The 27042-nt window shown below is 46.1% G+C and overlaps 10 protein-coding genes across 10 annotated transcripts; 6 read left to right on the plus strand and 4 right to left on the minus strand.

Moving 5' to 3' along the window:
* Positions 1-3911: 3911 nt before the first annotated feature.
* SERLADRAFT_434451 (uncharacterized protein) lies at positions 3912-5948 on the minus strand (the record flags this gene model as incomplete). The annotated part of the gene is made up of 4 exons (XM_007314667.1): positions 3912-4873; positions 4931-5042; positions 5111-5456; positions 5533-5948. 4 exons carry the CDS (start codon positions 5946-5948, stop codon positions 3912-3914), a joined length of 1836 nt encoding a protein of 611 aa, XP_007314729.1.
* A 326-nt stretch (positions 5949-6274) lies between these two features.
* SERLADRAFT_459046 (uncharacterized protein) lies at positions 6275-8942 on the plus strand (the record flags this gene model as incomplete). The annotated part of the gene is made up of 12 exons (XM_007314668.1): positions 6275-6360; positions 6417-6492; positions 6540-6636; positions 6687-6925; positions 6978-7083; positions 7134-7224; positions 7284-7470; positions 7530-7643; positions 7694-7882; positions 7938-8107; positions 8162-8762; positions 8819-8942. 11 exons carry the CDS (start codon positions 6469-6471, stop codon positions 8852-8854), a joined length of 1854 nt encoding a protein of 617 aa, XP_007314730.1.
* A 680-nt stretch (positions 8943-9622) lies between these two features.
* Positions 9623-10350, minus strand: SERLADRAFT_459049 (uncharacterized protein; the record flags this gene model as incomplete). Its single annotated transcript, XM_007314669.1, has 2 exons — positions 9623-10096; positions 10159-10350. 2 exons carry the CDS (start codon positions 10336-10338, stop codon positions 9962-9964), a joined length of 315 nt encoding a protein of 104 aa, XP_007314731.1.
* Positions 10351-10452: 102 nt separating this feature from the next.
* Positions 10453-11724, plus strand: SERLADRAFT_459052 (uncharacterized protein; the record flags this gene model as incomplete). Its single annotated transcript, XM_007314670.1, has 4 exons — positions 10453-10584; positions 10645-11101; positions 11168-11450; positions 11508-11724. 2 exons carry the CDS (start codon positions 10565-10567, stop codon positions 10973-10975), a joined length of 351 nt encoding a protein of 116 aa, XP_007314732.1.
* Positions 11725-12137: 413 nt separating this feature from the next.
* SERLADRAFT_459054 (uncharacterized protein) lies at positions 12138-13091 on the plus strand (the record flags this gene model as incomplete). The annotated part of the gene is made up of 3 exons (XM_007314671.1): positions 12138-12926; positions 12977-12996; positions 13050-13091. Coding segments are annotated over 3 exons (570 nt in total), but the record flags the coding sequence as incomplete, so codon positions are not given.
* Positions 13092-13113: 22 nt separating this feature from the next.
* SERLADRAFT_459060 (uncharacterized protein) lies at positions 13114-16036 on the plus strand (the record flags this gene model as incomplete). The annotated part of the gene is made up of 16 exons (XM_007314672.1): positions 13114-13231; positions 13287-13359; positions 13427-13529; positions 13583-13727; positions 13787-13889; positions 13944-14175; positions 14224-14354; positions 14417-14524; positions 14576-14716; positions 14774-14862; positions 14914-14955; positions 15006-15029; positions 15086-15108; positions 15169-15233; positions 15298-15397; positions 15443-16036. 16 exons carry the CDS (start codon positions 13206-13208, stop codon positions 15541-15543), a joined length of 1506 nt encoding a protein of 501 aa, XP_007314734.1.
* A 442-nt stretch (positions 16037-16478) lies between these two features.
* Positions 16479-18149, plus strand: SERLADRAFT_366246 (uncharacterized protein; the record flags this gene model as incomplete). The annotated part of the gene is made up of 5 exons (XM_007314673.1): positions 16479-16745; positions 16842-17321; positions 17372-17560; positions 17617-17828; positions 17876-18149. The coding sequence occupies 5 exons, from the start codon at positions 16479-16481 to the stop codon at positions 18147-18149; spliced, it is 1422 nt and encodes a 473-aa protein (XP_007314735.1).
* Positions 18150-18212: 63 nt separating this feature from the next.
* On the minus strand, positions 18213-19277 carry SERLADRAFT_380332 (uncharacterized protein; the record flags this gene model as incomplete). Its single annotated transcript, XM_007314674.1, has 8 exons — positions 18213-18368; positions 18425-18486; positions 18540-18680; positions 18734-18797; positions 18856-18888; positions 18940-19007; positions 19073-19099; positions 19156-19277. The coding sequence occupies 8 exons, from the start codon at positions 19223-19225 to the stop codon at positions 18318-18320; spliced, it is 516 nt and encodes a 171-aa protein (XP_007314736.1).
* A 1169-nt stretch (positions 19278-20446) lies between these two features.
* Positions 20447-24801, minus strand: SERLADRAFT_359856 (uncharacterized protein; the record flags this gene model as incomplete). Its single annotated transcript, XM_007314675.1, has 14 exons — positions 20447-20644; positions 20701-20974; positions 21027-21127; positions 21181-21306; positions 21370-21423; positions 21471-21544; positions 21602-22014; positions 22073-22152; positions 22204-22644; positions 22701-22972; positions 23029-23510; positions 23568-24050; positions 24107-24651; positions 24706-24801. 14 exons carry the CDS (start codon positions 24799-24801, stop codon positions 20597-20599), a joined length of 3489 nt encoding a protein of 1162 aa, XP_007314737.1.
* Positions 24802-24952: 151 nt separating this feature from the next.
* On the plus strand, positions 24953-26927 carry SERLADRAFT_459071 (uncharacterized protein; the record flags this gene model as incomplete). Its single annotated transcript, XM_007314676.1, has 11 exons — positions 24953-25077; positions 25177-25199; positions 25374-25525; positions 25582-25651; positions 25717-25785; positions 25839-25972; positions 26048-26213; positions 26266-26408; positions 26470-26533; positions 26590-26617; positions 26667-26927. 9 exons carry the CDS (start codon positions 25477-25479, stop codon positions 26784-26786), a joined length of 843 nt encoding a protein of 280 aa, XP_007314738.1.
* Positions 26928-27042: the final 115 nt, after the last annotated feature.

Genomic DNA, 27042 nt, shown 5'->3' on the forward strand with positions numbered 1-27042 from the left:
ATGATAACACAAGTTTCGGACCTTTCCTTCTTTTTCATTCTCCGCTTTAACATTGTACACTTTAGCTTTCACACATGGTGCCACACGGCACTTCCCCTTTTGTCCAAACTCCTCTTTCTCGCACCGCATTGCCTTTCTTCTTATTTTAGACACAACTCTCTCACACAGTGGAGCTGGCCATGCGGGCTAGGCCCCATGACATCATCAGCCACTGTCTCTACCAACTGTATAGTACACATGTACAAACAACCCTGTAGTAGTATATAAACCCCAATAGATCCAGGAGACTCCTCAGCGAGTCCTCCTGTTGTTAACCAACAAACTCACTGCAGCCTAAGGGGTAACCACTCCCTCAACATCTTCTTTATAGTGTGTTCTTGTGTGCGCCAGAGTAACTAACTCTTGGTTGTTACATTTACTATACAAAATGGCACCATCATACACACCAACATTGTAACAAGTTGGCAGAACACGTTTCGGAAGAAAAGGGTTGCACAGCACACCAAGATCAATATCTTTTGCATGGACTGTTGACAAACCTCCTTTTAAGTGACACTGAGCACAGACAGCACATGGTTTTCTTCCCTGATGAGATACAAACATCTTACTCTGCCACTCACAAATTATTTTGATGCGCTCTTTCCAGTTACACATTCAAGGGAACACAGGCAAAGGACATGCAGCAACGTACTTCACCTGCTTTGCATTGGCCCGTTACACTCTGCTTTTGTCATTCATGTGCATCTGCAGCATGTTCATCATCGTCAGGAAAACGGGAATCACCATTTTGACAATCAACAAGGAGTTGTTGAAAAACTACATAATTTCTAACTGAACATGAGTTTGTACATTCATGACGGCAAAGGTCTTTAACCAATGCCTTTTTCACAGAAAATTGCTTGGCACAGACTGTGTGAGCCCTCGCAAGAGATCCCAAATTGGCTACCGTGAGATGGGAATAATAATCAAGGAATTCCTTCAAGCTATTAACCTTGACAACAGTATGCTTGCTGACAGGCCAGAGCTGTTCAGATGTAAAATATGTTCCTGTGTACACACCAATGAACTGAAAACTCTTGCACAGACGGGCTGTGGACAACATGTCTGCACAACGTTTTCTTCGCTCATCCAAAAAATTGTGAACAACAAGTTTCACTATGTTGGTAAAACAACGGCAAAAGCCCAAAAATTATACAGAGCACAACCGAGCATGACCAAAACATCCAGAGCACAACCACAATGCACCACCATGAATATAAAATAAAATAAAAAGAAAGAATAAATTAGCAATGAAATAAGGGCAGACATGCGGCTTACCAGCTATACCGCCTCCATTGCCACAATTGAGACTTGTTTGTGGAGCTCCAAAGTTGATATATAGATTTTCATTGGATCTCGCAGAGGGAAGAGACAAGGGGCCTCCATTGGTATCTGTAACAATTGAGGAAGGAAACTTTCCAATAGGGGTTTTAAAACCAGAGCTCACCTCTACAGAAAGACATCTCAGCGAAAAAGTGAGCAGTAAGAAAGCAAAAAGGCACAATGAAGAAAAAGCAAAAGGGATTTGGCAAGGAACGGAATGAAACAAAGCAAAACATGTGTAACCCAGAGGACGGTCCGGTTGGAGTTGAAGTGGACAATCTGACACTTGAAACCTGGTAACCTTTGGTACCAGGAATAATTGTCTGTCACAAGAAATAGTTTTGCTTCAGGAGGTACAGTATAGCCTATGATAAATGTAACTATTCTACAGTAGTAGGAAATCACAACATTGTAATGTTGAGAAAGGTATGACAGCGCATATAAATGATAATTGATGAATTTGGTGATTGCCCAAGGTCTAAATTACGTATTTTGATGTTTATCAAAATTTTATGATTATGCTATGTTGTTAACCATAGGTTTGACAACTTTAAACATGATCAAATATGATAAGAGTTTTGTGGGACATCCTGAGGATTGTTACAATAACACAATTTCCGGACATCTCCTTTCCTTTTTATTCTCCGCTTTAACTTTATACTTTAAGTACCACGCGGCATTTCCCTTTCTCGCGCCGCGTTGCCTTTCTTTTATTATTAGACTTAACTCTCTCACGCAGTGGAGCTGGCCATACGGGCTAGACCCTATGACATCATCAGCCACTGCCTTCATCAACTGTATAGTACACATGTACAAACAACCTATAGTAGTATATATACCCCAATAGATCCAGGAGACTCCTCAGCGAGTCCTCCTGTTGTATACCAACAAACTCTCTGCAGTTTAAGGGGTAACCACTCCCTCAACATCTTCTTTATAGTGTGTTTTTGTGTGCGCCAGAGTAACTAACTCTTGGTTGTTACAAGGATTACTTGTGATTCATGAAAAGCCTAGAATAGGTTCAACTGAGTCACCTTTTTGGGGTATTGGGTGGATCTCCCTATATTTTATGTCACAAACTCATGTTCAACACCCTGAACTTGGTGTGACTGTCACACTGTCATCGGTTTTCTTTTGACAAATATGTGACCTGCAACAGGTCTGGGGTTGGATTTGTGGGACATTGGTTTAGAAAACAATAGCATGACTTTTATCCTTCCTGTGCTATAGGAATGATATTGTAATTGCAACAAAGTGCAAATGATGACATTTTTTGTATTTTACTCTGGCTATATCTCTGATGTTCATTTGAGTAAGTGGCTGCCTCTCATATCATAATTTAAGCACTTATTTGGTACAAAGTATGAGTGCCTTGTAGACAAGTATGCTCATCAGCACCATTGAACACCTGTATATGAGAAGAAGACATAATTTGGACAACTACAGCACATATTAGTCACTTCCTTTCCTGTAACGCCAACCCTCAGCATATTTGAGCCTACAACTGTACCCTTAGCCTCTATTGCTACATATTGCATTGAGGCTGTAAATTCACTTGACATATACTACTACACAAAACTCGGCTTGCTAAAGGTAGTGGATATAACATGTCTACAGTGTGTTGTTGGTAGGGTACCAATTGGCCAGAAATGGGCCATTATCAACAGGAGTGGTGGTCCCACTCGTGCATTATACACTGGCGATGATGAAAATGAAGGCAACGATCCTTGATATACATATTGAATATAGGGGAGTATATTATATATATGCATACACAAACGCACTCAGTATTCATTCTTCAGTTGATGTTATATATACTGTACACAGCTGCATAGCTAGCTATGTACATTTTTATAAGACTTTTGTAGTTAATACTACTAGCACAATGATATATATATATGTATATACCTAGCTATAGGGTCTGGAGTCATAACTTACAGGCAGGAGCCTTGCCCAATGGGCTTGCAAACAAGCTGGTGAAAAGGCTCAGATTTCTGGGGGTTTATCACCACTGTATTTGCATGTGCTGACTCAATTTATTCAGTCACACAATATGGGTTGATGTCACTGACTCATGTGGTGATGCAAAATCACCTTCTCTTCACCCAGCACTATTAAACACCTGACCTGTGGGTTATCTTTGCAAATCACTGTATTTGTGGGTAATTATATCCTGCTTTTGGGTTCACAGTGTATCTCCAGTAATGAATTAGTTGAATCATGATTCTTAGTCTGAATGCTCAGTACATGTGGGCTAGCCTTGTCACACTATGTAGGCCACTCAGACAAATTACAAGGACCAGACAGTTGATAGCTCTCAGAGTTAATCAGCTGTCTCAGCAATGTCAGTTGATCTGATTGATGCCTGATCCGAGGTTTTCGCAATCTTTTGTACCTTATCTGTTGTCTATATTTCTGACAACTTTTTCAGATCAAATTCTGCCAAATCACACCAAGTGGATTTTTCCAACGCATATACTCAAAGGATAGGCTCCCAGAATTGAAGATAGTCCAGCTATTATTGTAATTCATTTGCAATATACAGCACCTTATTGAAAGCCTTCAAAACTCCCTTGGTTCCACTGACCCATACCCATATTTGCCATGGGCATTCCTCCCATACTACTCATACCCATACCCATTCCATTCATCATCATCATTCCATCTCCTAGATTTCCCTCCCACATTCCACCCTCCTGACCTTCACTCCCCACCCACCCTATTCCTCCCCTTTGCATGTGATTAGGCATATGAAAAGTGCCTCCGGTCATCCCATCCATTCCCATTCCCATCATATTCAGATTTCCTGCACCCATATTCCCCATACCCATTGCACCCATAGTCATGTTGAGCCCGAGTGCATTAACAGGCCAACCTACCATCCCATTCATATTCTCCACTCCAACCCCAAGATTGTTCATCCCGCCCATTGCATTCATACCCATTCCCATCATCGGCTGCATCATCATTTGATTTTGGTTCATTCCACCAGGGCGCATACCCATCCCTTGTCCGCCTGGTCGGATCCCCATACTGACACCGCCGCTCATCGGACTGCTTATACCCACACCCACACCTCCGCTTACACCACCCCCCATATTCATTCCGGGACCACTTGACCCTCCTCCGCTGGGACCAAGGTTCCCGCTACGCACTGGTGACTTGGGTCTGAGTGCCTCTATTTCCTGCGTGTTCGGCACCACGCATTTTCCTCCTCCCGACACAGCGAGCTCTTTGTTCCCCTCCTCCCATGCCTCTTTGTCCCAAGGTCTGGCTCCGTCAGGTATCCCAACGCCTTCTTCATCAGCTAAGCGGGAAAATCCGCCAGATAATCGCCTCTCTTCTCCATCAGCGAGAATTGTAACCCATCCACGCCTGAGGGAAGAACGCGCACGCCCAAAAAGTTCCAGGCGACGCATGCCAAGGCAGAAATTTTCAATGAGCGTATACATCTCCGGAGGTTTACGAGTGGGATCTTCAGGATCGCCCTCCCAGATAATTACATCGGTGTCTAAGAAAAAAACGACAATGAGCTGTAGCTTGATGTTTATAAACGAAAGCATCTCACCAACATTACAGTGAACAAACCAACTATCCGTTGAGCGACGCACTGTTCCTCTTATACCCATTAAACAATGCTGCTTTGTTCGTGTGAGCAGAGACGTAGTCGGCGGATCCGTCTAGAATTACTTAAGATGGTAAGCATGTCCAAGATATAACATGTGCGACTTTAGCAAGCTAAACTCACACCTGGTCCTCGATTATTACTCCTGTTAGTTTTCACCCAAACAACATCTTCACATCTTCTGTAGCCCCACTTTGCGAGTACTTCCCTGCCTCTTTCTAGTCCCTCCCCAGCACCACTACCTACCCACATGAATACGAAGGAGGGGTCTGCGGCAAGAGAGGGTATAGGAAGTTCTTGTAACTCATCCCAGCTGAATGATGACGAAAAGGGTGGATCCAGAAGGATGACATCAAATTTATTTGGGTGCAACGTGTTCAATTGTTGAAAGGGGAGATATGAAGATAGTAGAGCATGAGTATTCACAGAATCTTTCTTTAGATTCAAAAGACGTTGTTGTTTTGGGTACCTTTTTCATTTCAAAATGAATAATGAAAGCAGATCACGATAAATAGCTTGAAATTATTCGAAGACGACACACGCACTCTTCAAACCTGCGCTCTGGTTCAGCGCCCAACACCCAGTTCTGCGGCCATTCCCCACCATCGACGTAACGCTGTGAATAGTCGTTACGTATGGTCTCTTCTTCGGGGATGTAATTTCGATACTGAGCAACGCGAGCCCGTTTGGCAGGAGGAAGATCAGTACGTTGACCGTTCGTCCTGCTACCAAGATTTGGTGACAAAGATGGCGAGGACGGCGGTGACGGAGACGGAGAGGGTGGTGGAGATGGGATCATTGGCAACTTCAATAACTCGTGTGGAGGTGATGGTAGCGTTCGTATCTGACGACGATGATTTCTTTGAGACTGACGCACTCGCGATACAAGGTCTGCGTGGGCAGTAAGCGCTCCATGCGCAGAGATCAGGACCTCAGTGGTGGTTGCTGTTGTCGATGCCATTGGCGGTGATTTCCTAGTGTATTCAAATGTCAGTCAACGTTTTTTTCCTCATCGATATACGACCGGTGTTGTTCAAAATATCGTGAGGGATGAAGCTAAGGCATGTCATGAATCTGGCGTGAGATATAAATTATTGGAAGTGGCTGATCGAAATCACGTCTTTTTCTTTTAGTCTCATTTCTTTGCCAAAACTCATAAAGATGGGCAAAGCAACCAAGGCCACTCGAAAATTCGCATCTAGCGGTCAGCTCAAAAAGACCATACAGTCTCGTAAAAAGCGACAGCAAATTCAGAAAAAGATCCAGGGTAGACGAGGTGCAAAGGGTGGAAAAGGACAAGAGAACGAGACAGCCAAGGACGATACAAGTAACGATGAAGAAGAAGAAGAAAAGGCCACAGCTACTGCAAAGAGGTGCGCTTCATCTTTACGATGTTATTCGCAAAAGCAAATTTCAAAATCATACTTAGTAAGGGTAAGGGAAAGGGCTTGTCCGTAGATGATATATTAGGAGCCGGGTTCATGGAGGGCGACGAGGAAGATGATGTACGTCTTTTCCTATCCAAATATTTACGGAAGTAACCTATGATTAGGATGAGGATATGAACGAAGACGTCTCCGATGATGAAAACGATGAGGACGATGACATTGCTGACGATCAGTCCTTTGTCTCTGTCGATGACCTCGAAGGTAATTTCGAGACTTTACGTTGTTCAGATGGAAGTTTATCATGCCAATAGATGAAGGGGACGCTCATGTGCTTGAGCTCTCAAAATTAGCTGAAAAGGACCCCGAATTTTACAAGTACCTTCAGGACAATGACATGGAATTACTGGATTTCAATCCTGCTACTCCAGATGACGACGACGACGACGGAGACGATGGAGAGGAAGAGGAAGATGATACTATGGAGACTGATGTTGTACTCCCCATACTCACCAAGGATATATTGCGTGGTTGGCAAAAAGCCCTCCTAGAGGTATGTATGGCCTTTTTTATTAGCAAATTCAGTGTCTGACATCTATTCTCAGCATCGATCTCTGCGTGCTCTTCGAAAACTTCTCCTTGCTTTCCGCTCGGCGGCTCATATGAACGAGGACGACCAGGTTCTCGTCTGGAGTATTGATAGTGCAGCAGGTAAAGAATCTGCAGTCCACTGCATATCTTCTTACTAACTTGAAGTTTAGTTTACAGCAAGCTGATTACTACGACTTTGAAATACACTCCTATAATACTAGAGCACCACATACCCTACAAAACACTCGCAAATGGAAAGTTGTACGTGGCTTCATTCTTTCACAACGCTGAGAACCTTCTTACCTTCAGATTCTACATAGCAAATCTCCGACACAATCCACAAAACAAAAGACGCTGCAAAAACTGATATTGTCTTACTTTAACAACGTCATACATCTCATTCCACAGGTTACCGATAAAGAGATGCTCGAACTCACAATCGCTGAGAGCGCAAAAATTCTTCCTTACGTTATCACCAGTCGCAAGGCTATCAAGTCTTATCTCAAGGTTTGTCATTCGCAAAAATTGCTCTATTTCAATCGGACTTGATCCCTTCCGGACAATAGACCTGTCTGGAAATATGGTCTACTGCGAACGATAGGATACGGATAACAGCATTTTTAGCAATCCGAAGGCTCGCCTCTTCAACAGATGACTCTATCTTAGATATCGTGTTAAAGGTGAATTCATCAACTTTGAACGGGGTGTATTTTCTGAAACACCTCCACAGGGAACCTATCTTGAATTGGTTCAGTCGTCTAAATCAACCACTGCTCACAAGTTGCCCATGATCAACTTAATGAAAAATTCAGCCTCTGAGCTTTTTTGCATAGACCATGCCATGGCCTATCAACATGCCTTTGGGTACATCCGCCAACTTGCCATTCTTTTACGGAATAGCATGAAAGTTAAAACCAAAGTACAGCCAGTCTCTTTTAATTCAATATCCCGATCACTGAGCACTTTCGTTATAGGAAGCGTACAAGCAAGTCTACAATTGGCAATATGCTCACTGCATCGATTTTTGGGCCCTTGTGCTGGCTCGTGCTTGTGATATGGAAGCAGCGGCTGAAAGAGACGGCCAGGCAAGTGAACTGGAGCCTCTCATATATCCTCTTGTTCAGGTTAGCTTAGGTGCTATCAAGTGCGTTGCTGGTCTTTTCATAATATTGTGATAATTTACGAGGTGACATCTTAGATTGGTACCCAACGCCCGTTCCTACCCATTCCACCTGCATATAGCTCGTTCTCTTCTTCATCTCACTAGACACAGTCGTACCTACATTCCCCTTTCGCCATATGTTCTTCCTATCATCACTTCTACTCTCGCTTCCACGGGGAAGCCAAAGTCATCGACTCTTCGCCCATTTCCGTTCGACACCAATATTCGCGTCCCATCTCAGTACCTCAAGACTCGAGTGTACACAGAGGGTGTTGTTGAGGAGGCCACAGTACTTCTTGCCGAATGGCTTGCTACTGCACATGTCCAAGGGAGCATCGCTTTCCCTGAAATTGTTGTTCCAGTAGTCGTCGTGTTGCGCAAAATTATAAAAGGTGCCAAATCAAATGCGAAGGGATCTATGGTCAAACAAACAGAAATGATAAAGAGTTTGGCGGAACGTGTTGAGGAGAGCGCGAAGTGGGTAGAGCAAAAGAGAAAAGGTCTGAATTTCTCTCCAGGAAATATGAACGAGGTGGAAAGCTGGAAATCGTGTATGAAGGTGGAAGACACACCATTAGGTAAATATCTGAAAGTTCAGCTCAAGGCTAGGGAAAAGCGAAGAAAACTGGTGGATAAAGTTCGTCCTAGTTTGTCCTCTTCCATTGTCGTAGCTCAGCTGACTGACTTCTACAGGCGGCTAGGGGTGAAGATGAGATATTGGAGGACTAATTACATAGCATCATGGCGCTTCCTTCATGAACTGCGCTTTAACGTATTGTGACGTCCTCTACTGAATCAATCCGATTTAAGCAAATTTGTTATTCAAGGTGTCACCGCAAGGTTAGTAATACAGAGCAGGGACGGATCACAACACAACATTGCGGGCGGCAGTGAAGTACTGGTAAACAGTTCTGGATCCATTTCCTCACGGAACCCATCAAGTGGCGTCGATGAGGCTGATGCTGAGATTATGGCTGTCCGAAGCGTACGGCTTTATTCTGCGAGACAAGATAGCCATTCGGACCACCATTGTTGAGGGAGATGCTTACCGCAAGGAGGTTGAACAAGTCAGAATGACTCACCTGGCTCAGTGCGGGACCTAAGTCAGGAATTTGCTGTTTTATTTGAGATTGAGATTCCGGTCCGAATCCTCCTGCAGTCAGCGCCTCTAGGCCTCCACAACGGTTTGCGATCAATGGGGCGACCACAAAGACTGGGTCGGCTAATGATTTAGTAGCCAGGTAGTGTTCTGTCAAGGAGAGGGACAGCAGGTGGCGTATCTTACAGGGAAAATATAGCAGGTACCCGTATCCGAAAAATGAGCTTTAACCCATGGAGCCGAGGACAAGTCGTATCACTAGTAAGGTTGATATTTCCCGGGTGTGTCATGCTGTAGTACCTGTACATCAAACCTCTGCCTCAAGCCAAAATAACGTCGATCAGCAGCAGGGATGAGTCCGGCGAGTAGATAAACTGCGCGTAAGATGGAATGGACTGAAACGTTCGTTAAATTTAGCTATGACAGTACTCTCACAGGTGACATGAAACATAAAGAGCGTCAAGTTGGTCAAATATTCATGGAGCCATTCCATAAACGAGTGAGTTGTTTGGGCGATTCGTGGCAGGCGATGGACAGTGGTATAAACGGCTAGGAGAAGACAAATATCGATCGGATGTGTGGCACAGGCAGGGCGTCCCATCGGACCGATTGCTTAGATGCGAGGGAGAAAAATAGCAGCCCAAATTTCATGCTTCGTAAAGGAGAAAGGGTCTGCGTGACGTATTTTTCACCTCCACCGAGTGCTAACGAGCACCATGTACGGTGAACCGTCGGCACTACCTCCACAGCCCAAAAAAGACCTTCCACCATGGTCGCCCAATCCCCTTTGCACTGTTTTCGAATCCTTCTACAAGACGCTCGTAGTGCTTAGACATCGATGCTGGCTGCAGCGTCTTTTTTGAAAGTGGATACTGCATATTATTTGGAGGGATTAACTTCTGTCCACCAGACAGTTTTATTGTCAAGTGCAGACCTTTTTCTGAATAGCATTGTTCCCTAGAGCCTCAGCCGCTTGTACCGCTTCAGGAGTCAGCTTCGGGTGCGCTGCTAAAGACTGCAGAAAGCTTTTGAGCTGTATATTGGGGCGAAAAGGATCCACAGGCCATGAGGCAGCAATGGTGCTTAATTTCTGCGAGACTTTGGATGCAGCCATACTGGTTACTGTAAGGAGATCCCAGCAATTCTGCAGCGGTGTAGCTGAGTTTCAACTTTCAAACCTTCGCGGAGGACGCCCGTCACGCTTGGACCGTGCTTTGCAGTAAGTATTGTTACTGAAATCTGCAGCATTTTCTTAGCAGTACGATTTGTCTTATTTGAACCTGGGAATCACAAACACCGGGAGCGAATCGTCCATCACACGGCTAATACGGACCACTGACATGGTAGCGGAGCGAGTGTTGTGAGTACAATTCCGAATGCCTACTTAGTCGAGCATCTCGGAAAACATTACACTTGGTAGCACATGCGCACGGAACCTGATTATTTTCCTCCGTGCGTTCTCAAAATACTTAGGCGAGCCGTCTAGGAAAAGACGGCAGAGCCATGCAATCCATGGCGGCGGAGTGCCACTTGTGGGGCGGCATGATATTCCGTCTGCTCTCTCAGTGGACATTTTCCCTGAAGATGTATTTCCGATGGCCATCGAAGTGGAACTTTGCGAAGAGTTCCGTGTCATGGCTACCATGCCACGGCGTTATTATATTGTCGGTAACTGCCTCATTCCTGGAGCTCTCCTCGGCCGGAACGTTGACAGATGGCGAGAAAGAGGTTTTGATTTCGCAATACGGTAAAATCCATTGGAAATACACACACCATCCAACTCGATATCAGTTGCTAATCGGCTAAAAATTGCAGAATGCGACACTGCATGCATGATTTCTGCCCTCAGGCGGCGTTTAGTGCGGTTCAGTACATGAGTATCCCATGTGCTACTGAGCGATCTGATAGCGTACTGATTTCTCATCCTTCAAATTAATTTCAAGGGATGTGACTTCGCTAGGGTGCGTGCGGATTCACAGCACGGTTTCGGGTCCGAAGATATTGTCTTTATCTCCCTGCTCATTGGCTGAGCCGATATCAACACATGTGTAGTTGGGCTCCCTTCTACTCGATGACGGTTTATTTATTTCTGATTTCCTCCAATCCGATTGATCGCATTCTCACCCGCAATTTCGGATACTTCAAAGTAATTCTGCCTAAAGGACGGATGCAATGAGATTCGCATCGACACAGAGTAATTCTGGCTACACGAAATGGTTGTTCTTCGTTCGTGTTCTTCCCTGCCCCGTTCGATTGATGTGCTGATGTTTGGTCTGCTATCAGACTCTTCTGGAAGATGCAGTCCGTGGTAGCACGGCACACCTTTCTCCCATGACAAGGTTTTGCTTATTGTCCCGGGTGTATATTTTGACTCGCTCCCATTTTCTAAGCATTATTTTTTCTCATAACTTCATGGTGCATCGCTGTCGTCGCATGGCGAAAATATGTCTCATGAGCCCAATCTCTCGGAAGAATATAAACTTTCCTATTTCCGATCGAGAAAGTCCACATTGCTTGTGGATAGAAGGTCCTATAGAAGGTCCTCACCTGGACATCAATCTTGGCGGCTCCCGCCAAACTATCTCTCATTGTGGATCAAAATCAATGAGAAGATATGGCAGAACCCTTTCCTAGTGCGATAAGTCCTTCTGCAATGCTATGCCAATAAACTAGTCTTGGTTCGGGTGGTTTCCAACACATGTACCTACTAAGATGTGTGACATTGCTCATGGTGTAGAATTGATTAGATCTCTCAATGACTGGGGGCTGTTTTATGATGTGTTTACATTATGGAAAGAAACAACCGCCCACATCTGCAGTATCTTACACTGCCTCTTCAGCATCTGATGCTTGCAGAACTCTTCACGATGGACACATCTTAAGCTTGTGCACAGTGAAGAGCTAGTAGGTGTCCCCAGTGGGCCCATTTGCATATATATACAAGTAGCAACTGGTGTACTGGATTACTTTCTCTTCAATGCCTGAGCGCTGTGATGTGATGATGGTTTGCGAGGTTGCTGCATTGCAAGGCTGTCCGCACAGGTATATATTGAGCACTGCCACGAGGAGTGGCCTCAGCGCTCGATGGGTGGACATGCGACCCACGGCTGCACTCGACACTGGGAAGACCATCAGGCCTCAGCGCTCAGGCTCTAAGTACTCTTGCAGGCTTTTCTTGACCTTTCCCACCAAACATGGGCTGCTGTGGGGAGTCTGCCAACGCCGACAAGGAGATGGCCAACAGGCCTGCAGCAAACACTACCCCGTTTGTGAACCAGCAGCCAGGTCCGCATCCCAATGCACGACTTTCTGAGAAGCAGGGATCCAACTTTTATTCTGCAGTCCCTTCACCGCCGCCTCCTTCGTTCCAGCTCAATAATGGTGGTGGTTTTACTCAGAACGGCATCCAGAAACAAAACTGGGATGCACCTCCAATGGTAAACCAGTTCAATCCAAACGGCTTTCCTCTGCACACGCCTCCAACGACACCCCCATCGCCCTCCTACAATGGATCCATCTTTCGTGCAAACGTTGGGCCCCCATCGCCGCCCTTGCTGCATCCTCTTGCTGTGCACCCTCCTCGCCATGGACATTCAACATCTCCTTCGCTCCCTTCGTTCACGACTGTCTCACATATCCAGGCGCGCAATGACATCAATCCTCCGTCTGACGAAGGAAAGATGTCGGTATCTATTGATTTTGGTGGGTATGTCTTTTCTTCCACGAACCTCACCTAACTTACTAGGACACAGGAACAACGTTCTCTGGTGTGGTGAGTTCAAAACTCCGAACTCAGACAACACACTTTTTAAACAAAAGAGTTAGGCATACGCTTCTTCCCGCATAGCTGCAGGGAAAGTACAGCAAATTCTGCACTGGCCTGGCTCTTCTGAAACTTTCCGTAAAGTGCCAACTTGTCTGTTATACGATGACAGCGGGCAAGTTCTTGCATGGGGCCTTGAAGCCAAAAATGCTGGTCCAATGCCAGGAACAATGCGGTGTGAATGGTAAGCGATATATACTCAATAGGGCTTGCCTATCACGTTGTGATCTTATTTGTAGGTTTAAGCTCTTTCTCGAACCTCACGCCTTGCGTGATGAAGGAGCGGTAGATCCTCGATTGCCCCAATTGCCTGTCTGTCAAGTTTATTCAATTCAATCCTTTAATGGGCTGATTTGATCTTTGTGCTTACCAACTTCAGCCCGGGAAAAAGGCTTTAGATCTGATTACCGACTTTCTGTCGTGCCTGTGGGAGTATGCCAAAGAGCAGATCACCAGAGACATAGGAGCAGTGGCAGATTTAAGTAAGCTATAGCCTTCGCCTTTACGGAGAAGAGCTGACTTTCAAGTACTGCAGATACTGCGGATGTACTGGTCACTTGCCCTGCAGCGTGGGACGCAAAGGGCTGTGATATGATGCGTGAAGCGGCCATTGTAGCGGGGCTCGTTCAATCTGGTCGCGCTGGTGAACGAGATTGGCGCGATAGACTACGCATTATAACGTAAGTCCCTTCCTCGAGGATACGATTATCACTCATGGATCCAAGATACATATCTACAGAGAGCCAGAGGCTGCTGCAGTGCATTGTGCCCAACTGACAGATCTTCACAAACTCAAACCTAGTCAAGTTTTCATGATATGTGACGCTGGAGGTGGTACAGTCGTACGACACCACATTTTCTCTCTGCCTTTTCCCAACTGATCAAATTGCATCAAGGACTTGGCCATCTATAAGATTATAGGACAGACGGCGAACCTTGAGATTGCGGAGATGTGTGCACGTTCTGGAGCCAATTGTGGTTCTCTTTTCCTCGATTTGCGCTTTAGGGAGCTCGTCAGGACACTCCTCGCCGATCATCCTGCTCATCTCGATGCTGCTAGTCTAGCTTATTTCATGCATTCTTTCAGCGAGACTGACAAGCTGAACTTCAAAGGACAGGTTGACGACGGTACGTTGATTTATGATTAATCGTTGTATTCACTAAAAAGCACGCCAGACACCTACTTCCACTTCACTTGCTTCAACGTGGATGACCCACACGACCCTTCTGTTGGTCTCATAAACGGCGAGCTTGCTATTCCCGGTAATCTCATTCGCAGAGAGGTCTTCGATCCTGTGGTGAGCCAGGTATGCGTCGTCAATGCTATGCAACTCGGCAGTATATCATTAAAGTGACATGCTTTACACAGGTGCTCGAGTTGATTGAGGAACAGTCGAAGAAGACTGATCAAAGGATTGATGCTCTTCTTCTCGTGGGAGGTTTTGCTGGCAGTCACTACCTCTACAGAAAAGTTCAGGTACGTCGATGATCCTCTCAGAGCAGAATCAGAAGTGTAAGCCTGTGCCAGGAACATTTTGGAACCCGGATCAGGGTCATAGAGCGTCCTTCTGATGCTGACACTGCTACCGTCCGAGGAGCAGCACAGTATGGATTGGCTCGTACCACGGTGGTATCGAGTGTTGTAGTTCCTCGGTCATATCTTATGCAAGTAGGTTTTTTGCTTTAGGCTCTCTCTGGCTATCAATTTCTGAGCGTCATCGTCAAGGTAAAACTTCCAGCTGAACCGGAAGACTGGGCCAAACGGCCCGCGTATATCAAAGAGAACAGTGCAGGCGTCTCGATCTGTGAAAAGCGGTAATAGTCTATCCGTGTCAGCCGAATAAGTGAACTTACTTCTAGAACCAGGCTGCAGTACCTTGTCGTGAAAGGTGCGATACTGCGCAGGGGGTAGGTGGACAACCGATATTTTTGTTACAAAATCTTATATTAGAGTACAGTCAACGGATCAAGACAAAATTTTGGTAAGATTCCCATTCGTCTTCTGCATGAGCAAATAGCCTGAAAGTTGGACCGTCAGCAAATTCTCACAGACTAGTCAAGGTGATGAGCATTTGCTCGTTCATAAGACCATCGGATGTCCATACTTACCTAATTTTGCAGACTATACTTTTGTAGCCGTACTGTATACGTCAGATACAGACAAGATGCATCGGTACACTGATGAAGTACGTGGTGCTGTCACACCGTTTCTGCATTTGTGCATGAACCCTGATACTACTCGGTTCGCAGGGAGAGACAACGGAACTTTGCAAATGGACTGTTGACTTGAGCACGTTGCCCGCCTTTCAGCATAATGCCAGCATTCCACAGCCGCAGGGGTTCTTCACAGGTACGGAAATTAGAGAAGGACATGTCATTTTACTGATTATTACAGAATTCGAGCTTGGATTAGAAGTGGACAGCGCTGAAGTCCGTGGCATCTTGCTACACGAGGGACAGGAGTGGAGTCGAGTGGTCTTCGACTTCCTGAATTGAGTTCGATTTGATATGAAGATTATGCTGAAGAGTTTTATTCCTTGGGGTGGCCGTAATTATCGCTGGCCGTAATACTATTAATACATGACCAAAAATAAGAGGCAAAGATGAGAGAAATGTCCGTGAGTGATGCTATTCCGATGGTGGTATTGTGTGGCGGTGGACCAAGAAAGGGATTGTGGGAAAGCGGCAAAAAGGTAGAAGGTGGGAGAGCCTGGGATTACGGACCAAAGTCTACGTACAGTGTACGTAGAGGGTTCTTTTTGTGCGTCGCCGGATGCAAAATTTCCTTTGCTGTGCAGATTCTCGTGGCCATGTGGTATGTGGGACGGATGGCAAGGAGTTACAGTAATGATCGCTGATGTTCGGTCGAATCGATGAGCCGCGCTGGTGTGCTGACCGGGCCTCGGGGAGGAGCGCATGTTTAGCGGTGATGAAATAGCAAGCGTTTCAGTGCGATGCAACGTTCATTGAAGATCCCGGTTTTGGACCTTGGAGAGCTCGTCTTAACGCCCTTTGGGAGAGAGGGAATAGTCCCACGAAGGATATGGAGTTATTTAATCTAAAATATGTGAAGTAATGAGATTTAGATGGATAGCCCGATATGGGGGTGGTGGTTGGGGAAAGAAAGCGAGATCTGTTGTATGCCCTGGTGCCTCCCTGTTCCTGTCTATCGCCAGCTATCGCCTGTACCGCGTCGAGACAAACCGCCCAGCGCTCTGTGGGAGGCGTTGGATCTCGTTGGATGCTCAGCTGGAGATGGTCCGGTTGCATCCGCTGTGCTCGGACATGGCCGAAAACCCACCAAATGGTGTCCGATCGAGGGCAGTTGTCATCAGCCAGAGACTTATAAAGCGTCAAATTTTTCATGGCCCAAGTCTCCTTCCATCTCTACCGCCAACCTGGCTGTCATGTCGACCTCTAAACTGTCCGAAATGCCCCTCGGCATCCTGTGCGAGCTGCTGGAGCCCATCACGGTGCCTGCCGCATCGCCCGACGCCAGGTTCACGAACTGGGGACAGACGTTCAGCTGCAGTCCACTGGGTGTGTTTGAGCCGCGCACTGAATACGAGTGCGAGCTTGTGCTTGAGCTTGCACGACGGGAGGACAAGGTGGTGCGGGCTGTGGGGATTGGGCACAGTCCAAGTGATCTTGCGTGCACGAGCGGCTATATGCTGCGAACGACCAAACTCGACAGACTGGTTCAGGCAAGTCCAATTTAGACCTATTCTCTTTGGCCCTGTTTGGCCCCGCGTCACCATCTAGGCACACGCCCTTACTATCTCTCTCCCGCCTAGGTCGATGCCGAAAAACACTATGTCGTCGCACAGGCCGGCATCACCCTCCAGGACCTCCATGCCGAGCTGGCACGCCATAATCTCGCCATGATCAACGTCGGCTCAATCTCCGACCAAACTCTCGCCGGCATCATCACCACCGCCACCCACGGCACGGGTATCGACTACGGCGTCATCTCGACCCACGTGATCGCCCTCTCCCTTCTGCTCGCAAACGGCGAACGTGTCCAGTGCTCACGGCACGAACGGCCCGATCTCTTCACCGCCTCCATATGCGGGCTCGGCTCCACCGGCCTCATCCTCACCATCACCCTCAACGTCGAACCCGCCTTTCGTCTCAAGGAGCTCCAGCAGTCCATCCCCTTCGACGACTGCATCACAAATCTTCATTCTCTCGTCCATGCTGCAGAACATGTGCGCTTTTGGTGGTTCGTCTCCGCTGGCATCATGCGCATCAGTTCCGCAAATCGCACTCAAGAGGTATGTCCTTCCTTCTTTCCTTCTTTTTTTCTATTTACATCTTCAAATAGCCCCCAAAACCAGTGGCTAGCTGGCTCTGGCACTCCTTCTTCGGATTCCATGTCATCCAACTATTTCTCTTCATCGGTCGCTATTTCTTGTTCTTGAACACCTCGATAGGTCGCTTTGCTGCCTGGCTCGTCAGCGACAACGTTACAGCCATAGACGATAGTTTTCGCATTTTTAATCTAGACTGCAGAGTGAGTCTCGACCTCCCGATCGACTGAGTCTTTTCTCATTCACCACGACCCTGCAGTATCCTCAACATACCACCGAATGGGCTATTCCTTACCAGAACACACGAGCATGTCTACTAGAACTTCAAGCATGGTTTTCGCACGAATATGCCGATCCAAACGGCCTCCGTCCTCACTTTCCGGTTGAGGTCCGTTTCTCTGACGTTGATGACATATGGTTGAGCCCTAGCAACGGTCAGAAGACCTGTTGGATCGGCATTGTCCAGTACAAGTGAGTCCTAATTCCAGTACCGTTTGAATGGCATTGACGTTCCCAAGACCATATGGGTTTGAAGTGCCATACAGGAAGCTTTTCGAGCGATTTGAGACCATTCTCTTTCGTCACGGCGGCCGTCCTCACTGGGCAAAGGCGCACGGTCTACGGCCAGACACGCTCCGTACATTGTATCCGCGATTCGATGATTTCATCCGTGTTCTCGATCAAGTTGATCCTCGTGGGTTGTTTCGGAATGAGTATGTCCAGCGGCATATATTTGGCAAAACAGGACCAGAGGTCGATGCGAGGGTGTTCAAACGCTATGTTCGTTCATAATGCGACTCCCTGGTTTCGTACATACATCACATTTTCTTGTAGCTTACTGTTCACCACTCTTAGCAGTGTTAGTGCGCATAGAAGAACTAAATACGATACATAATGCACAGAACTAGTACTATTCATTCGATTTACGCAAGCACCTATTTAGCTTACAGACGGACATATTCACAAACCAAGTTGTTGTTTAATAGATTCCCTAACAAGCCTCTCATATTCCTGATTGAAAGACTAGGCTCAGAATATGTTTGCTGCAACATAGACTTGTCACTTACCGCTTTGTTATCCCTGTACAGTTTGCAGCAATCGATATTGGCGCCGCTCTCCAAGTTTGGTTCTAAAATAATCTAAGTAAACTTCCCATTTGTGCAGCTAAAACACGCCACATACCTGCCAACATAGATATAACACTAAGAATGACCTTCTCGACGCTCTGGACTGGGCTCCACCTTTCTGATGCCTGTTCATACATAGTGGGATCGTCTCCGGGAGTATGCAGAATGGAGATGCAGACATTCCCATCCGGATAAACTACGGACTTATGAATGAAGAGATGAGTTATCGGCGGAATGTGATGCTCATACTGTTCGGATGGAATAGAGGAGGGTCAAATTTCATCTTGAAAGGCGATAGGGGATAATCAGACGGCTGAGAGATTCACGCTGTTTCAATGCTATCAAGAGCCCAAAGTGGCATGGTATCTTACAAATGTCAATTTTGCAGCGAAGACGCCACCTTCCTAAATTCATAAGCATCTCTGATATATTGCGATAATACATATCGAGCTCACGAAGGGTGTATCTTGTGGTCCACAGATGAGTGCTTCCCAGGTGAAAAAGTCTGACTCGGATACCGGACCTAAGCACCATGAGCTCCCCAAGTTGAAATTGATGCTCGTTGAAGCAGAGTGGAACCAGGCGCACCGGCAGTGAACATTCCATCAGGAGAGCCTGGCACAGTCAAGACTGGGATTAGCTGAATCCAGTAGAGTAGCTGAAGGACAAACCTCCAGAGGTCAATTGCTTGTACTCTGTCATTAACCGCCTCAGCGCTGTAGCATTACCTCTTGAATTCATGTTATGGCCCTTGTTGCTGGTTGCAGATACGTCGGTAGTAAGGAGGACACTCGGGGACAGACGCCTTACCACACGCATCCGGCATATTCCTCAGCGTTAAATCAACTCCGCGAGCGGCTTGTCCACCCTGGCGGCCCACCACCAAACCTTGGACCTTTCTTAGACTGGAACCTTCACATTCAAGCAACTTGTGGCTCAAACCTGAGGACATTCTTAGGGCATCGGACAGGTCAGGCTCAGTGCCAAAGTTTTTTTTTTGACATGAGGCTGTTCTTCTACTCTTTCTGAGAAGATTCAATGGCGGCCTTCAACATGTCCGAGTGCACTTGCTCAATATGCCCTCCGATGGGATCGTGCTCTGTGTAACTGTGACATGGTACAGGTTTACAGGTGGCATGCATGTTCCAAAAGCATATGATGGAACTCAAACTGCACACACTTGCAAATGCACTGCCATGGTGGCTTTGACATGTACGGTTACTAGGCCGCTATGTCCTTCTTATCGACCGGTGTATTCATCGAGGACAAGATTTTGTTGGAGTCAACGTAACTTCTCAATGAGGTCCGTCATTCTGAAGAGGATTCATTCTCCGGTAACTATATAAGTTAACATAACGTTCTATAGCTACTTCCACTGTGCATATACAGATCAACAGATCAAGTTAGCCGCTCATCGGACGAACGGCCTTGCCAGTGTATCAGCATCATGATCAGATGATCCATCTTGAGGGCTGTTATGTCCAGCGTGCCAGTGAGCCCATCAAACACATTTAAACATGTATACTCAGGTGAGGGTCATCATGTAGTACGCGCTCAGGACCCTCCAACTCGCTCCCCTGAATTATAAACACCTTTGTGAACGACAGGTGCAGGTTCGCCTAACTTCCGTCACGTCGTAATTTCCAGGGAAAATTACGATATTGTGATTATCCATGTATAAGAAAAACATTCTCACCCCGCAGCTCCCGTAAGAGGGGGTATTTGAGTTCACGAGATCGAATACCCTGAGATTTAATCGAACCCGCCCAACTTAGTTACAGTGTGAATGCTTCGGATCCAAGGACCATACATATCTCGACAGGTAACATCGAGTTACAGTTCAAGCACTTTCTTGGGTCTGCTTCATTTGATAGCCTGATAGCGGGTGATTCATTCACGCTCAGGCCTTACCTTTCATCAGTTTTGGTCCGATTATGTGGTGTTCGCAGTTCATGTATCATACATGCTATAGTCCACTTTTGATACACCGAGGATCTCTTAGATCTGCTTTTATGTACATATGACGGTCAAATGTAGTTGCTACACGTGGAGGTATTGTGGGTTTGTCAGGAATCAGAAATGCAGAAATTAATGGACGCCGTCTAGCCATCATCAAGCATCATCCAGTACTAGCCGTGGTATTACATTCATGGCCATGAGCTGCCAATGAAATATCAGCATTAGACGACGGAGATAGCAAGACATAAAATACACACCTCCTGGAATAACAACTTCGCAGCGTAAGGAATAGTTAGTTGTGCCATTCTCTTGGAGCTTTTACAATAGGTACACCATCCATTGTATCCCATAAGGCCGCACTCTTGACAGGCGTTGACCTCAAATTTATCGGAGGAAATCATGAGGCGTTCCAGGAGTAGCTGTGTAGCACCATAACCAATCAGACAATCACGCTCCATTTCGCCGAGCCTAAGACCCCCCTCTCGGGACCGGCCTTCGGTAGGTTGTCGTGTTAAAGTTGCGCGTGGCCCCCTACATGGCTATTCTTAGCTTGTATCAGTGGCCAAATTGAGGATCAGTGTACCTAGCTCTAGCATGCATCTTGTCCATAACCATGTGTTCTGTAGCGAGATTAGAACTGTTCAGTGAACTAGACAAGTAAGCAACAACTATCTCACTGAGTTTCTGCATAATTTATAAGATAAATCGATAAGATGTGCGAAATCAGCAGAACTTACTTGGTAATAGATAGGTCCGAAGTACACGTAAGCTTCCATAGGTTCTCCAGTTATACCACTTGTCAGCATATCCTTTCCTGCGTAGTTGAAACCTTTCTCGATCAGAATGCGAGACATGTCTTCCACCTGCCAATTTAAATATTTAAATATTTAATGTGCTTAGCTTAGGTTTAGCTTTATTATTCATACCTTGGAACCACCGAAGGCTGTTCCATATTGTAGTTTACCGCTGAGAACGCCAGCCTGAAAGCAGTGAGCATCACACGTGATCAAGGTAGTTGAGCCCGAACCTTTCCCGCTAATAGCTCTATCATTTTCCCTACAGTCATACGAGAGGGGAAACCGTGCGGATTCATGATGGTGTCTACGTTGATTAATCAGGATAACAAAGTCACTGCCTTTCAACTGCAACCTCACGCACCTGGATTTATTCCCTGATCGTTAAATGGCATATCTTCTTGATTCACGATCAGACCACAAACACCCTTCTGGCCATGGCGTGACGAGAACTTATCTCCCAGTTCTGGTCTCCGCGTCTGTCGGATCAGCACTTTTATCAAGGTCTGATCGTTCTCGGTGTCACTGACCAGGACCTTATCGATATAACCTGCGACAGGTGATTTGTAGGTCATCGGCGAGTTTTTGTATGGAACTGCCGCAGCTTGGCCAGTGAATGAATTGTCGTTGGCATTTGTTGGGGTTTGCTTGTTGATGTAAACGTCTCCTGGGTCAACTCTTTCTCCTACACCTGCTAGACCATCAAGCTGAACGATATCGTACTTTTTCTGAATTTGCCCATTTTCGTCGAGTGGCGCGTCTGCCAATCGATCGAAACTGTGTATCACATCATTAAGGAAACATATGTGCCAATAGGTAAGCGACGATTACTCACGTGCCATTTGGATATTTGCGGATAAGAGTGGCATTTTTGCGAAGCACTTGACATCTTCCGTAGCCACGGTCAAGGCTAGCCTACTGATGATCAGTCATCCTCCTGGAAGTCTGGAGTTGAAATTTCTCTACCTTATTTAGAATAAGAGCATCTTCTATATCATATCCTGAGTAACTCATGACAGCGACTGTGGCGTTTTGACCAGCTGGTAAACGATCATACCCAATAAGCTCTATAGTCTTTGTCTTGACCATGGGTTGTTGTGGGTAAACGGATAGATAAAGAAGCGTGTCAATTCTGTTGAATTGATTGTATCCGATCGCGCCTATCGCTTGTTTACCCATAGCGCATTGATAAGTATTACGAGGGGACTGGTTGTGATGTGGATAAGGGATAAGGCCAGCAACCGCTCCAAGCAAAGTGAACGGTTCGATTTCCAGGTGCGTCGTAGTCGGGACTATATCGGACTCATACAGCGCGATGTATGAGTCATTCTCCTCGTTCACGTCAAGATATTCCACGAGACCTTTACGCAAAAAGTCATCAAACGTAGCTACGCCCTTTTTAAGCAACTGCACACGATCCAATCAGCCCCCCGTTATAACCGTCAGAAAAGCTTATGCCTTACCATGATGTGATCCGACGTGACTCTCGGGCGCCCACTTTCAACGATGATCATTGGACGACAAATGCGACCCCCATCGCTTGCAATGTGGACCGCGTGATGGTGATGATTGATGTAAACGCCCACAAATTCGCTCAGCCGCCCTGCTCTTCGCAGCCTTCGGAAGTTCGAGACAAATCGCGTGGGGTACCGCGTCAAGCCCACAATCGTCCCATTTACGTTAACCACAAAGGTATGAGGTCCGTATATCTCCGTCCCGGTGGCCAAACTGATATCTACAGGGGCATCCTTTACTACCGGGACGGATATAAACACGGTGATAGAAGCTCACCTTCGACGCCGAGCATGAAGGCCAGGCGAACGATCGGTTCTTCTTCTACATCCGTTGTAATATGTGTCATCAGCGCCAAATTCTTCACTAACCCACATGCCTCTCCTTCGGGAGTGTCACTGGGACATAACATACCCCATTGACTGGGTTGTAGCGCTCGAGGCCCACTGACTTTCCTCGTTTTTTCAAATTGCGACGAGATACGTGTCATCATCCCAAGGGCCGAAATAAAGCTCAATCGACTCAGCACATGCGTAACTCCGGCTCGCTCCATTTTGAATCTCTTTAAAGACCAATTTCCTGTTGAGATCGCGCGTATGAAGCCGGAAGTAATGTGGTCCCCCTGAAATTGCATCGTGTTAAACGCGTCGAATTCATTCGTCCGTGAAGGCTTTTTCAAAACTTTATCAATTGAGGACTTCAAGTTGGAGTTGAATGTTTTGAATAGATCTTCAAATAGGAGCGCCAGTAGCTGACCCGCCCTATTCACCGTTAGGTTAGCATTCACACGATTCGCTGAGCAGCGGGCCAAGACCTACAGCTCAAGACGCTTGTTCCCAACGTAATCTCTATCGTCCACCATTTTTTCGTCATCCATTGCCATCAACACTCTGCGAGTCATCGTTGCCACAAAGATGGCTTTTGATCTCAAGTCCAGTCCTTTTACCGGCACATGCGCTAAAACGATTGTCGCTAGAGCCTCCAGAGCTTCCTCCCAAGCCGGCCTTCGGGGGCCAACTACCTTACGATTCACCTTGACTCGGGTTCCTATCCACTCCAGCGCTTGATGATGAGTGAACACTCCGAGCTTTGCTGCTTCCTCCAAATTAGCCGAAAACGCAGACTTGTACGCCTCGGTGTTTCCAGCTGTCAAAAGAAGGATCTCTTTGTCTGCCTGAATTCCAAGGGCTTTCAGAGCTATTACAATTGGCACATCTTCGTGAATGGAATTATGCCGGAGGTATATCTTGCCCTTCTTCGTAGCTACATATGTTTTTGACTTGAGGCCGCCGTGAGTAGAGCTAGGATATATTGAAATTTTATGTCTGACAAACAGTATTGAAGTGAGATTACGCACGATGTACAAGAGGCTTGAACAACACCCTTGACTGAGTCCGTCTCAACTATAATACGATTTTTGCTGAGTTGTTCTTGTACCAGGATGACTTTTTCAGTGCCCTTGACGACAAAGTAACCTCCTGGATCGAGTGGACATTCCGTCATACGGGCCAACTGAGCCTCATTTTTTCCCGTCAATATACACTTGTTGCTCCTCAGCATGATGGGAAGACGACCGATGTTGACGTTGGGCCTCCTAACGACACTCTTGCCACGGGTGTATTGAATCGTTACGACGACTGGTGCGCTGTAAGTTATATCGCGCAAACGACATTCATGAGGCGTGATGCTTTTGTCTATAGCGTCGAGATCCGTTCGGTCTGGATATCCAACATTGATGTCTGTATACTTCAACCAGAAACGGGGGTCCACGTCTGATGTGACTTTGTTGTTAGCTTTAACGATATTTTTGATGTCTACATCGACAAAATAGTTGAACGAGTCGATGTGCTGCTTGACAAGACCTTTGACTTTTAAGAAAGCGGGTAGCAATAGCCATTTGTCCTATGAGCGATGTTATGATGAGTAGTAGCATGAAACCGGTGGTGTCCGACATACCTCTACACTCTTTATTGGGTCCACCAAGCCTAAACCACGCCAATTGGTGCGATTAAGATGCTCCCATTCGTTTACCTCCTCCCCAAGATTGGCCATTCCGTGTTAATAAGATTTGAGTCGTGGATGTAAGAAAAAGATAATACCCGTCTACGGTCACGTGAGTTTATCGTGCCGGCTTGCTTACCGTTATCGTTAACAGTTCCTTAACCCATCGTAGAATGAGCTGTCCATGACCCATTATCCATTGCGAAATACTCACTCAGATATACATGTTGAGTCTGTAGTCTACTTCTGCTCAAGCAAGCCTGTACAGTACGCTGTACCAAAGACCAGAATTACTTACCGGTAGTTACGTAATGGTCATTTGATCAGGTGCCTAATTTATCGTGATCGACGGCACCGAAAGCTCACGACTGACCTTGACCGCTACGTTTGGCTTGCGGCGTGTATATCCTCTTATCTATCATTTAGGTCAATGAATTAGGGGAAATTAGGTGATTTTGTTCATTTTTACTCGAGGAAAACCTTACTAATCTATCATGAATTCTCGTTCTTTAACAAATGTGCTCGACTGGCTCGGTTGTAATTGATATACTTCAACTTCTCGACCCGACTGTGCGACCCTAACGCCCACGTAACCATTTGTCGCTACTAACATATACCCTCAGCTTTGACTCCCCACGCAGTCAGACTAGGCTCGTCGCAGCCTCCAAAGCTGAATCGCTTGACGCTCTCTTTTACACCTTCCTTTATGCCGCTATAGAAAACAGGATGCACAACGACTACGAGGCAATGTCTCGTATTGTCAAAAGTAACTGCAGTATGTCAAAATCACAGTCTTTTTCTGAGCTGAGTTTATGTATTCATTATCCTCAGTTGCTTCATTCACATTCCTGGTTTGGGAAACTCTGGTAACGTCCGGGGACGAAGTCGAATACATATGGCCGTGAGCAACTGCTCTATCTCTAGTCATACACCCCTTCATATCATGACTGTCTTCCGACATGTTAGAAAACCAACACAGTCTTTTTTTAAGTGGCTGTACTTTTTTCTTCGTTATTTCAACATGCTCGCACAACTGTAGGCCTACCAGTTAGTTCAATATTCATTTACACTAACGTTTTTTTCCCCAGCTGGCATCAATTTGCAATCCCACGTATCATTTCTGGACACATCTCTAACCAAGTATGCAAAGCTTGGTATATCTACACGATCATAATCACGCAAGCAATGGCCACAGCTGTAGAGATCATTCTGGCGACGCGAGGTAAGTCTTGCTTTCGTCAAGTGCTAGCCCTACGTCATGACAGGATTGCAGTACTGATTTCAGTCATTCATACAGTGTATGCTCTGTATAACAAAAGCCGTCGTGTAGGAGGCCTTTTGTACGCTTTGATTTTGATTGAAATTATCGCCATGACCGCCAACAGCATTCACACCATCCCTATCATTGAACACGCTGTAATCTGTGTCTTGGTTAAGCCTCCACAACAAATTCTTTATTACAGGTCTGATAAATGACTGAGATACATTTGGTGTTTGACTCAGTATATCCTCTAGCATATCGGTGTTCACCACTCAGAGCGCCCTTATGGGCCTTACCCTCATTAAGCACTTTTTTGCCATGCGTAATGGCTGGGGAAGGACACCCCTTGTATCACTTCTTATGCGTGATGGAATAGCGGTCTATCTTGTAATGTTCGGTGAGCCATATCGGCACTTTAAAGTTACTCCCTTTCTTGGCTAATTTATTTTTTCCCAAAGTATTAATTGCTTCAACCGTTATCTATTGCCTCTCGGGAAATGAGCTCACTGTGATTGTCTTCTTGTGAATCCTTTCTGGCAAATCTGCCCCTTGACTGATTTACTAACTTCACCCCATAGTTGGCTGCTATCCTTGTTATCATCTACCGTAAGCCAGATTTCATGCTTAATTCCTGCGCGCTTATAGCTCTCGATAGGGCTGTCGTTTGATAGTCAACATGCAACGTCTTGCAACAATGGCGGAACGGCACTCCACTTCCGGTGTTCAACTGTCTACTGAGATTGCGCTAGACGTATCGTGTCCCACTTTAGAATGATAACTTACATTTGGTATATTGACGTGTTGTCAGTGTCCAGCTACGTCCAATTTTGGAGGTTTCGCTGGGATTTACTTGGTAGTCATTGATACTATAATTCAGCAGTAATTTCCTGGATCTAATTTCAGTTCGAGGATATTCATTGTGAATGTGTGATAGCCTCAATGTTTCATCACAGGTCCGTCCCAGTAGAAATCAAATGGTCTGAGGCGCATATTTTATAATACTCAGTTAATCCAAAGTTTCGTATTGGGTT

The sequence above is a fragment of the Serpula lacrymans genome (assembly GCF_000218685.1).
Source record: "Serpula lacrymans var. lacrymans S7.9 unplaced genomic scaffold SERLAscaffold_3, whole genome shotgun sequence".
Lineage (NCBI taxonomy): Eukaryota > Fungi > Basidiomycota > Agaricomycetes > Boletales > Serpulaceae > Serpula > Serpula lacrymans.